Source organism: Cynocephalus volans, chromosome 2 (genome assembly GCF_027409185.1).
Source record: "Cynocephalus volans isolate mCynVol1 chromosome 2, mCynVol1.pri, whole genome shotgun sequence".
Classification (NCBI taxonomy): domain Eukaryota; kingdom Metazoa; phylum Chordata; class Mammalia; order Dermoptera; family Cynocephalidae; genus Cynocephalus; species Cynocephalus volans.
The window spans coordinates 134,262,977-134,275,114 of record NC_084461.1 but is presented as its reverse complement, the minus strand read 5'-3'; the positions used below and the strand labels follow the sequence as shown (position 1 = coordinate 134,275,114).

Here is a 12,138-nt window from a genome sequence, read left to right as displayed (position 1 = left end):
ACAGTCGATGGAGGCTAGCGCAGCGACCCTCTCGCCTCCCCTTTCACACGTGGCAGGATGTCCGTAGGCCCCGTCAGCCGGAAGGGGGCGGTGTAGCCCGCTGCGGTCAGGACGCTCCCAGCCCGCCGGGCCCGGAGAGGCGGGGTCTAACTGGCGGTCGGCCAAGGGGCGGGGCCTGGGGCGGGGTCTCCCGGCGCACACTTCCGGAAGCTCAGCCGAGCCCGCCCTCCTAGTCCGGTGAGGGGTTGCGGCCGCAGCCAGCACCGCCAGCATCGCCAGCGCTGCCGCCTCAGTCATGCCGGTAAGTGGCCGCGCCGCCCTCGCCAGCGCAAACCCACGGACCCAGGCTTGCGCCTCGGCTGCACCGCCGCTTGGCCAGATTTTGCTCTTGAAAGGCTCAGGCCGCGGCAGGATATATTACTGTCCCTCTGGTTCCTCCTCCCCACCTAGCCCCCAGCCTCTGCGACCCTCCAGAAAATCGGATCCGAAAGGAGTTTAATCTAGGAGCAAGGCTTCAGAAGAATGTTGGAGCTTCAAGGCCTCCAGCGATTACAAACACAGACCTTCCCTGCATATACGGGGGAAACTGAAACCCAGTGAAGGGTCAGAGAGTTGCCCAGGATGACCCAGGGAGTTGGTGGCGAGCCGGAACCGGGACGCCTAGTCCCTGTGCCCCCCACCTGTATGTCCCTGCCCTCGAAGCTGGCTTGAAAGAGGGCGGTGGGGGGGGGGGTGGCTCTGGACAAGTGGGTGGACGAGGCAATTGCCTCATAGGGCAAGTTTTCAAAGGTTCAAGTTTTTCCTTTTTTTTAGGTTGGTGTTTTTCTGCCCACTTCGGCCTACTTTTAGGTCAGCGCTGGGCGACATTTAATCTAGACAGTGCTTTCCACCTTTTCCAACTGGTCACTTTCTCAACCTGAACCCATGAGCCCTAGAGAGGTTCAGGAACCCACCCAAAGTCTCCAGTGCTCAGTGGCAGTTTGAGAGGAATGAATGGGTCTTAACTTACCTTTGCAGATCACTCAATCTGATTGCATATAGGTGGTTGCTCATGGCCTCTTTTTTAAATAAGAAATTAAGGCCTTTGGCAGATAAAAAAATAAAAAGCCCAGTAACTTAAAGGTCTTGTTGGGAGCTGGCTACAGCCATGATTAGCCCCTTATGTTCAGGCTCCCAGTCTCTCCTGGCCTGAGCACGTGGGAAGTGCCTGACAAAAGCAGTCACACCGGTTTGGGAGGAAGCTCTGATCCCAATTGCATCCCTGAGATACTGGTTGGGGTCACGTGGTGTTTAGCTCTTTCCTCCAGGGTGCCTTGTTCATGGCTCTGTACCAAGTGGGCACCCAGGTGTATCCCTCAAATGCCCTGTGTCTTAGCAACCTGTCTTTTGGGAGCTGACAGCCTAAGACCCCCTGCGCAGAGCCATAAACATCTCAGATGTCATTTCCCTTGGGTCTTGCCAGGTGCCTGGGACAAATCCTTAGACAACATATAGGCAAAGAACCTGATAAAATCAGCCCTACCAGTTAAGCAAGTCCGCGGGTGTGTCAGTGTTAGAGAACAGCATTAATCGCCCTAGGACTGGGAGAGTGGAGGCCACCAGGATTTTTTTTGTGGGAGTGGACTATGACAAAAAAGCCAGCTTGAGGATCCTTCTGTTCTTTGTCCATTTCTGGGGATTTTGACAAACAAAAGACCCTTCTGAGCAGAGATTGGAATAAGGAAGGCACTTGGCACTGTATCACGTAATGAACAGCTGAAGGAAGGAGAGTATTAGTCAAGGCACTGCCTCAAAACTGGAGGGGAAGAGTGTGTTACCTGAGAGGTTTCTCAGACAAATGCTTAAGAACGCTGGGTTTAAAATCCCAGAAACCTCTGTGAAAATCTGTGCCCTAGCTTGCTAACGGGGTAACCTCAGGCAAATTGCTTTATCTCTCTGTGCCTTGATTTCCTCATCTGTAAAGTGGGGATAAAAACTGTGATTTCCTGGGACTGTTGTTAGTATTAACTGGAAAAATGCCAATAAAATGTGTAGCACACCCACTGACATGTATCTAGTCCTGTAAAGCTAGGGCTAATGTCAGAATCCTGCCGACGTAGCCAATTGTAAAGCTACACAACTAAGCCAGTTGTCGGGTTGAGACAATAGCTAAAGCCAAAATGTTTTATTATTTTAGTTATACTAAGTTTCTATTTTTATAGGCAGGGCTAGGGCTCAGACCCTTCAAACCCATTGTACAGACTGGGTCCCTAGACCCCTCATACGCAGGCCCATGCGAGGTAATTGAGAAAGATCCCAGGAGCCGTTGGCAGATGACACGAGCTCAGTCAGCAGCAGCAGCTTACAGCAGCAGTAGCGGCCTCCCCGTGGCCCCACCAGGGGCATCCCGTGAGCAGGGAGTGCTGTGCATCAGAGCCACTCATCCTTTATACTTAGGTCCATAACCCAGGACACCTAGGTGCACATGCGCAATTACATTAAACAATAACCAAGGAACGCGTGGGCGCACGTGCATATTTACATCAAATGCTCGGCAAGATTCTGAACATCTGAGTGGCCCTGACCATTTTCCTATGTTTTCCCAACAAGTCCCCAAGAAACAGTAGCTGTTATGTAGACCTACCACAGGTGGGGTAAAATTATGGATAGGTTTCAACCCTATTTTAACAAGGACCTCAGTGGTTAAGAGTTGAGGTTTTGGAGACTGACCATATCCAATCTAGACCCTGCCATCCACTAGCTGTGTCACCCTCAGTGAATGACTGAGCCTCTAAATCTCAGTTTTCTAATCTGTCAAGAAGAGATAATAATAGTACCTACCTCATGGGATTGTTGTGACAAACAAGGCAATGCATGTGAAGTGTTTATTTAGAACAATGCTTGCACATAGTAGGCACTCAAATATTAGTATTAGTAAACTCCCAATCATCAAGGTATTCAAGAACTGAATGTCCTGGATATTTGAGAAAGCATTCCTTCTTTGGGAGGGGGCTGGACAAAGTGACCCTCTCCATCCCCACTCTTCCAATTCTGAGATTCTATGAAAGAATTGTGCAGTAGTCCCCCTTTATCCATGGGGGATACATTCCAGGATCCCCAGTGGATGCCTGAAACCGTGGATAGTACTGAACCCTGTATATACCATGTTTTTTCCTATACATGCATACATAGGATAAAGTCAAATTTATAATTTAGGCACAATAAGAGATTAACAACAGTAATAATAAAATAGAATAATTATAATACACTAATAAAAATTATGTGATTATAATGTCTCTCTCAAAATATCTTAATATTTTTGGACTGTGAGTAACTGAAACCACAGATAAGGGGGGACTACTGTACAGTTTACTAGACTTTTAAAATCTCCTTTAAAGAGCCCATTTTATGAGTGACAAAGCAGAGGCCCTGTGGGGCTGGGACTGCCCAAAGTCAGGCATCCAGTGGTGGAGCTGGTCTTGAGATTCTCCTGTAAAGAATGGATTACTCTGTATATTAAGCAGATTTTCCATCACCTTCAAATTTAGTTTTGCAACTTAGAGGGGGAAGAGGAAAGTACTGAATTGGTATGTTTGCCACCCAGAAGCTGCCTCCTGGCTTCTGACCTCTATGCTATGGAGGATGAAAGGAGACCTACTCCCTGTAATCAGCAGCAGAAAGCTTCAGATATATGTTGATTTTGGGTCTTTGGACAGCAAAAAAATGTTCCGCCTTACAAGGTATTACCACTCTCAGAGCTCCTGCTGAGAGTCAGGGTTGTGGGTGGTGGTGGTGCACTTTGCTGTTCCACAATCAGCAAGATTTCCCTGGAGCAAAGAAAGCCTGTGTTCACATACTGTCCTCAGCACTTACTCATGCAGCTGTAGGAACTTAACCTTTCTCCTGAGTAAAATAAGATGAATAGCTTCCTTTCCAGCTGGCTGAGGACTAACTTAGATACTGTATAAAGAGGATTTGACATTTACCAGGCATTCAATAGATTTAGCTCTTAGTTGATCTTGCAGACCCTTCAAAGCTTTGGGTTCAGTTTCCTCTGATTCTTCATCATGTAGAGCATGATGATAATAATCCAGACCCAAAGGTATTTAGAGGCTTGGAAAGAGTTTGAGAAGCCCCTTGGACCCGTTTTTCTCAGGTGTGTAGTTTTGCCTCTCTGTGTCTCCCTAAGAGGTTAAAAACAAAGAGTCCCTGGGCCAGCTCCAGATCCACAGAGCCAGCTGAGGCAGGTGCCGGGAGAGCTGTATGTTCCACAAGCTCCCCAGGTGATTCTTATACACACTGAAGTTAAGAAAACTGAGTTGGAGGGCCGGCCTGTGGCTCACTTGGGAGTGTGTGGTGCTGATAGCACCAAGGTCATGGGTTCGGTATCCCTATATAGGAATGGCCAGTTACCTCACTTCAGAGAGTGTGGTGTTGACAACACCAAGTCAAGGGTTAAGACCCCCTTACCAGTCATCTTTAAAAAAAAAAAAAAAGAAAGAAAACTGAGTTGGCTAATACTCTTTTAGTATAGATAAGGGAATTGAGGACCCATCTAGGACAGGGATTTTACTTGAGTTCTTCCAGCAAGATATACTGCTATATCCAGAATTCTAACTGAGGTAACAGATTTGAAATATTTTGAAGTACTCCTTGAAAAGTTTAGCTATTGTTTTTGAAGGGAAAGAGGAGAAATGTAAGAAACTAATCATATAATAATGGCCCAATAGCTAACTTCTACCCAGTGGAAACTAATACTATGTTCTAATCTTTTTACCTAATGTATTAGTTATCTATTGCTCCTTAGTAATTATCCCAAAACTTAGTAGTTTACAACACATATATGTTAACTCACAGTTTCTGAGAGTCAGGAATCTGGGAGTAGCTTAGCTGAGTGGTTCTAGCTCAAGGCCCCTTGTGAAGTTGCAGTGAAGATGTTGGCTGGAGCTGTAGTCATCTGAAGGCTTGACTGGGGCTGGAGAATCCACTTCCAGGATGGGGCACTCACGTGGCTGTTAGCTGGAGGATTCAGTCCCTCACCATGTGGATATCTCCATAGGGTTGCTTGAGTGTCCTTATAATGTAGCTGCTGTCTTCCTCTAGAGCATGTGATCCCAGAAAAAGAGCAAGGCAGAAGGCACAATGTCTTTTATGACATTGTGATAGCCTCAGAGGAAATCACGTAACATCACTTCAGCCACATTCTATTGGACATACAGACCAACCCCAAGATATTGTGGAATGGGACTACTCGAGGGCATAAATTCCAGTAGGCAGGGATCATTGAGGCCATCTTGGATGCTGGCTACAGCATTTAAAATCCTATGTTCATCCCATTCATCAACCTGGAGAGGGACTCTTATCCCCACTTTGCTGATACAGAAATCAAGGCATGGAGGAGTTATGTAACTTACTCACTGTCATACAGCTAGTAAGTACCAGAACTGGTATCTGAAGCCACATCTATCTGATCCCAGTTCTCATTCAAGAGCTTACTAGACATAACAGATGCCCCAGCCCAGGCTTGCTGATCAGAACCTATAGTTTTTGCAAGCTCCCAGGTAAGTCTAATGCAGAAAATAATTTTCTGATGCATAAATGGGCATACAAAATCATTGCTCAGGGTATGGGGGCTCACCCATCTCACAGTTACTGGTGGTCCTGAGAAAAAGTACATAGCTCAAGAATCAGAATTTTGGCACTGGCCAGTTAGCTCAGTTGGTTGGAGCATAGCCTTATAATACCAAGGTTATAGGTTCGGATCCCTGTACTGGTGAGCTGCCAAAAGAAAAAAAAAAGTAAGTGAAAAGAATCAGTATTTTGTTTTGCAGGTAGGAATAGGGGAAAATAAACATTTTCAACTAGCTCTCCACATGATTCTCTTGCGTACCAGGTACTGCTAAAGGATCCATAGGGATTATCTCATTTAATACAACCTGTGGTATATAGAAACCCTTAGTTACTCCACCTTACAGTTGAAGAGGCTGGGCTCAGAAACAGTCTCCTGAAGAGTCTGAGGCCAACCAGATCTTGCCCAGTTTCTCTGCCCTCTGTTTTGGCCCTTTAGTGGGCCTGCATGCTAGTACGGTGTGTGGGTCACTAGGCAGGGCTTGGCTCATGGTCTCTCTTTGTTTCAGAAGCACGAGTTCTCCGTGGACATGAGCTGCGAAGGCTGCGCAGAAGCGGTCTCTCGGGTCCTCAACAAACTGGGAGGTGAGTGAGTGACCTTCAGTCGGGGGGAGCGGGAGACAGATACTCTTATATCATGTCCAAATGCACACAGATGTATGTAGCAGAAGAAGCTTTAATTTAAGCTGATAATAACAGTAAAACTAAAATGTATTTAGTACCTAGCATGTGCCAAGCACTCTTCTTTGTGGCTTATATGGATTGCAACATTTAATCCTCACTGCGACCATTTCAGGTAGCTTCTTTGATTATCTCCATTTTAAACAGGAGAGAATGGAAGTTCAGAGAGGTTAAGTAACTTGACAGGGATTGTATAGCCAGTAAGTGGCAGAGCTGGAATTTGGCCATGCAGGCTAGCTCAGGAATCCTGGTAATACTAGCTTAATACATTGGTGATCTCCAGTGTGGTAAATTTTGTTGTATGACACATTTGAGTGTCATTTTTCCAATAAGATTTTGAAAATGGTAACAACTTCAAAAATTATTTTTGAATCAGTCATGTGCAGAACTCTTAAAGCACATCTTTTGGACATACTTAGAAAATTGTTGTTCTTATCCAGCTTCCCTCATTTCACAGCTGGGGAAACTGAGGCCCAGAGAGTGCTGGGATCCAGCCCTGGGGCCCAGTGAGGTAATGACTGAGTTGTGATGAGAGTTCTGGTACTGCCAGGCCTCAGTCAGTTTTCTAAGTTTTTCTTTTTTAAAACCTTGGATAATATTAATATCCAGTTTTCAGGGGCTATCTGGTTAGCTCAGTTGGTTAGAGTGTGACCTTGTAACACCAAAGTCAAAGGTTCAGATCTCTGTACCAGCCAATGGCCAAAAGAAAACAAGAACAAACAAATATTAACACCCAATTTTCAAATGGCTTCTATGTGGGTATGATCTTATTAGCAGTCTTCTGAACGGTACTTTCCATCTGTGGAATGTGGATGTTGACACCAGTGCCCAGGAGGGGAAGTGACTTGCCCAAAGTCCCATAGCAAGTTAGTATCTGGCTTGCAGCCCTGTAAACTGGAAACTTAATTTGAAAGAACCTGAAACAGTAGAAAGATCCTGGCTGGGCCTGAGGAATTCCAGACTAATGGCATACTTGAGCCAGAAAGACCATAGGGACTGGCCAGCCTCAACTCCTTCATGTACAGATGGGGAAGCCAAAGCCTGTGATGGGCAGGAACCGCCTGTGGTCATCCAGCAAGTCATTCCTGAGGCCAGGCCTAGAACTATCAAGCACTTTCCCTCTGCATTCTTTTGTCACAGTAAGACTCTAGGTCCTCCCATGTGCTAGGCGGGGGCTTTAAGTTGGCACAGCCTTTTAGGAGTGCAATATCTATTAACACCTAAAATGTGTCAATCTATTGCCCCACCATTTCCATTCTGTGAATTCAGGGAATGGAAATATTTTCACAAATTTTCTAAGATGTGTTCAAGTATGTTTACTATGGCGTTATTGCAATAGCAGTAAAAAATTAGAAGCAACCTCAATGTCCTTCAGCAGGGTATTGAGTAAGTAGATGTATGGTACCTCCACACTATGGAAGACTGTGTAGTTGTTAAAAAAGAATCAAGTTAAGTTTGTATGTGCTAAGATGGAAAGATAGCCTGGACATAGAAAAGTGAAACATTAGCAAGACCTGTCTATATAGTCTGATGCCCTTTGGGGGAATTATTTTCATTTGTCTATCTGAGAGAAAGACTGGATAGATGCCATACTATTTACAGTGATCTCTAGGTGTAGGATTGGTAGGGGGCCTTATACTTTCTAATTTTATTCAGAGGTGTTTGCTTTATTTTAAAAAAAAAAAGTGGTGTGTCTATATTACTTTGCAATTAAATAAAAAACTTAGGTGGACTAATGGGTGCAAAACTATGCTGTCTACCCTAGTGAATCATTATGCAATATATGCATGTATTGAAACAATACATTGTACCCCACAAATATGTACAAGTGAATGTTGAAATATTTTGAATTAAAAAAAAACAAAAACTTAAAAGAAGTCCTAGTCTACAGCAGGGATCATCAATCTATCAATCTACAGCCCATGGGCCAAATCCAACCCACAGCCTGTTTTCATACAGCTAAGAATGGTTTTTACATTTTTATTTTGTTTATTTTATTTTATTTTTGGTGCCAGTTATTTATTAGAAAAAAAATTGAGGCTTTTACATTTTTAAAAGGGTTGTCAAAAAATACACAGAAGAATATGCAACAGAGTCTGTATGTGGCTCACAATGCCTAAAACATTTACTCTCTGGCCCTTTACAGAAAAGTTTGCTGATCCCTGGTCTAGAGGAAAAGGGAAGGGTGGTGGTTAGTAATAATTTAGGAATCTGAACTCTTTCTCGCTGTAACTGGGAGGGTCTCTGCTTCCTCTCCCTACACCCCATTTCCTCTTCCTGCAGGAGTTAAGTTTCACACTGACCTCCCCAACAAGAAGGTTTGCATTGAATCTGAACACAGCGTGGACATTCTGCTGGCAACCTTGAGGAAAACAGGAAAGACCGCTTCCTACCTTGGCCCCAGCTCTGAGTAGCAAGGGCCTGGGCTCCGACCTACAGGATGAACCAATGGGGGCAGGTGGGTAAGGCCCCAGCACTTGCTGAACAAGCGTGCTACTCATGCCTCTCATCAGGGGTAACACCTTGGCCTATGAGGGCTTGAATGGAGCAGGAGAGCACCCTGGGTTATTTTCAACCCACTGTCCACCTTCTTTTAAGTGGTTATAAATATTTCATTATTGTCTAATGCAAATCACAAGTTCAGGATATTCTTATAGTGCCCTGCAAGTGGACAGAACACTGTAATGTCTCCCAGAGTCCCCTTTAGGACTTGGGGGTGCATTTCATGATCAGTAGGGTTTATATTTAGAGTATATGACCCTGAGCAGTGAGTGCACCTTTTGCTTTGATACATTGACTGTCCCATTAGGGTTGCCACCTGAGCCTTCTGCTCCTGTGCACTGACCAAGCAAGTTAATTCAGGCTCTCCTGTTGGAACTGCTGTCAGCTTCCTGAGTATGCTCTTTGCCCAGGCAGGTGCAAAAAACCATAGTACATCTAAGCTGGATGTTCCCTTCAATTTTATGTGATCCTGGGAGGCAGTAAGTGGCACTACACCAGCACTCTTCACTCTGGAACCGGGGCAGATGTTACTCATTGATCCAACATTCCTTCCCGCTGTGCCAAGCCACCATCTCAGCAGGGCACTCCTGGCTGTCACTGCCCACGTAGTGCATTTGTCTTATGAATTACAATGACTGCCACATTCCTGATGTGGTTCAGTGCCCTCAATGTAATTGAGAAAAATGAGGCCCAGAGAGAGGAAGTGACTTGACCAAAGCCCCACCTGTGTGGACAGGTGAGTGGTAGAGGCAGGAAAGAAGTCAGGTGTCCTGAATTGGAGTTCCATAATGACTGTTACTGGTGGCATTGTCCCTGTGAGAGGCCACCTGCAACTGACTGTCTGGTCACGACAGTGCCCTGCGAGTACAGCCTCCTTCCTTGAGGTGTGCATTTGGAACCTGAGCCACGGCAGTGTTCTGTGTACATGGCGATAACACATGCAAGTCATTAGACATCTTATGTAGTTGCCAGGGGGTCTTATGCCTCTGTTTTCCTCATGCCCTATCCATCCATGGATACAACCCATGTTCAGGAATGAGCCCAGGATGAATAATGAGGATTCTGAGATTCTAATTCCATCTCTGCCTCACTTCACACTGTGACTTTGGGCACTTTCTACATTTGTGAGATTTGATCCTTCCATCTGTAGAATGGGGCTAAAACCTCCACCCTGCCTTCCACCTTGTGGGACTTACTGTGCAATCCCTCTAAGAGTGAAAGATTATCCTCTAAGGGAGTAAAGCAGTAGCAGTCTCCATCATGCTTTGGAATGGTATTCTGTACAATGATCCTTCATCCCTAGGGTTTTGTGGGGAGGGTGAATGGGTGGGGTTCTCTACCCCTCTCTCTCTCCCAAACAGTCCTGTTTCATACTAGGCCTTCATGCAAGATTGTGTTTGATAAAAGTCCTCTGTGACAAGAAGGAATGGAGGGAGGAAAGAGAAAAAACTCTTCTTGAGCTGTCTGTGCACATGAAGAAGTCCCAGTGCAGACACCTTGGATTGGAAACTCCTGGCCTGGGCTTATATTTTTTTAACTAAAAAAGTACTACCTGCTGGTTGTAAACCATGTGTAGCATAATTTGTATTTTTCTCATAGTAGTATTTTTTATTGAGGTGAAATTCACGTAACATACAATTAACCATTTTAAAGTGTACCATTCTGGGTCTGGCCAGTTAGCTGGTTAGAGCACAGCCTTGTAACACCAAGATCAAGTGTTCAATTCCTCATACCGGCCAGCCACCAAAAAAAAAAAAAAAAAAAGTGTACAATTCAGTGGCATTTAGTTCATGCACAGTGTTCTACAACCACCACCTCTCTCTAGTTGGCAAAACTTTTTTATCACCCCAGAAAAACACTACATACTCATTAAGCAATCATTCCCCACTACCCCTCTTCCATCCCCTGGCAACTACTAATCTTTCTGCCACTCTGGATTTGCCTATTCTGGACATTTCATTCAAAAGGAATTATATAACATGTGACCTTTTTGTGTCTGACAGCATAATGTATTCAAGATTCATCCAAGTTGTAGCATGTATTTTGTACAGCTGAATAATTCTTGTAGTAGTTTTGTAAATTTATTTTAGCTTTTGGGGGGAGCTGGCAGGTATGGGGATCTGAACCCTTGACCTTGGTGTAACATATTTTAGCTTTTTTATTATAGGAAGTTTCAAACATAAGTAGAGTAAAAATGAATTCCCAAGTACCCATCACCCAGATCCAACGATTATTAGATTACTGCCGTCATTAGATCACTTAGACTATTTTGAAGCAAATTTGAGACATCGTATAATTTTATCTGTACCTATTTTAATTACCATGTATAGTATGGAAAGTCTCCCAGAGAGTCAGATCCACAGTACTTGGTCAGAATCACCAAACAAGTGAGCTTTACCCCACACACTCAGACAGCATTTGTCTTTGAAGTCTGTTATAAGAGGCTCCCCAGTGACCACTTTGAAGCCAGGTTTGGGAACCACAGAAATAGAGTGTTTATTGGCTATAAGGTCACCTTGATCATCTGGCTCCTGGGAGATTTATTTGCTTATGATTTTGTTCGTTGCCTTCCCAGCGTAAACTGCAACAGGACAGGGAGTACTGCTGGTTAGGTTTCCCAGCAGCCCGGGGAGTTCCCCAGAAGAGGGCCTCTGCAGTCATTGGCTTAGCAAGGTTAACGGGTTCTGGCCAACCCAAGTATAGTGGTCTTGGTGGGATCAGTGTGCAGGGCTGGACACTGGGGTTCTACCTCACCCACAACCACTGCCTCATAGTGAAAACTTCACTGCTTTTGCAATGTTGCCATGTCCACAGCAGATGGCACCTTTGTTCCACCTAACTTTTCATCTCTCCTAGGATGCTGATCCTCTCCTGGCTTCCAGACAGACCTGGGACTTGGCAATCCTGCTTAGCGATGGGAGTAGTTCCTGTGGAGAACTTTACTTGACCTGCTCCTTCCTAGCCTCCCTGCAATAAACTCAGGCTGCTTTTGTCAGAGATGTCTCGTGCATGGTCTTGATGTCACTTGCTCATGTGTAGGCCATTGCTATGCTTGGGCTGGAGTTTCAAGAGCTCCCAACTGGGAGTCAGACACCCTGTGGATTCTGAATCTTCACTGTGTGATCTTTAGCAAGTCACTTCCCCTCTGGGCCTCAATTTCTCCTCATCTATAAAGTGAAGGCTTCAAGGCATTGGGCCAGATCTGTGATTCCCCTTCTTTTTACTACTCTTAGACTCCATATTTTGAAAACTTTTTTCTATCAAGTGAATTGCATTTAAGAGATATCAAATGTTAAAGCAGTTAGAATAGTGGGAAGTGGCTGTGGAGACAGACTGCCTGGGATAGAG

General features: G+C 45.0%; 1 protein-coding gene across 1 annotated transcript; it reads left to right on the top strand.

Moving 5' to 3' along the window:
• The first annotated feature begins 213 nt into the window (after nt 1–213).
• On the top strand, nt 214–11,785 carry ATOX1 (antioxidant 1 copper chaperone). Its single transcript, XM_063087984.1, has 4 exons — nt 214–301; nt 6,117–6,192; nt 8,572–8,746; nt 11,647–11,785. Exons 1-3 carry the CDS (start codon nt 296–298, stop codon nt 8,700–8,702), a joined length of 213 nt encoding a protein of 70 aa, XP_062944054.1. The 5' UTR covers nt 214–295; the 3' UTR covers nt 8,703–8,746; nt 11,647–11,785.
• Nucleotides 11,786–12,138: the final 353 nt, after the last annotated feature.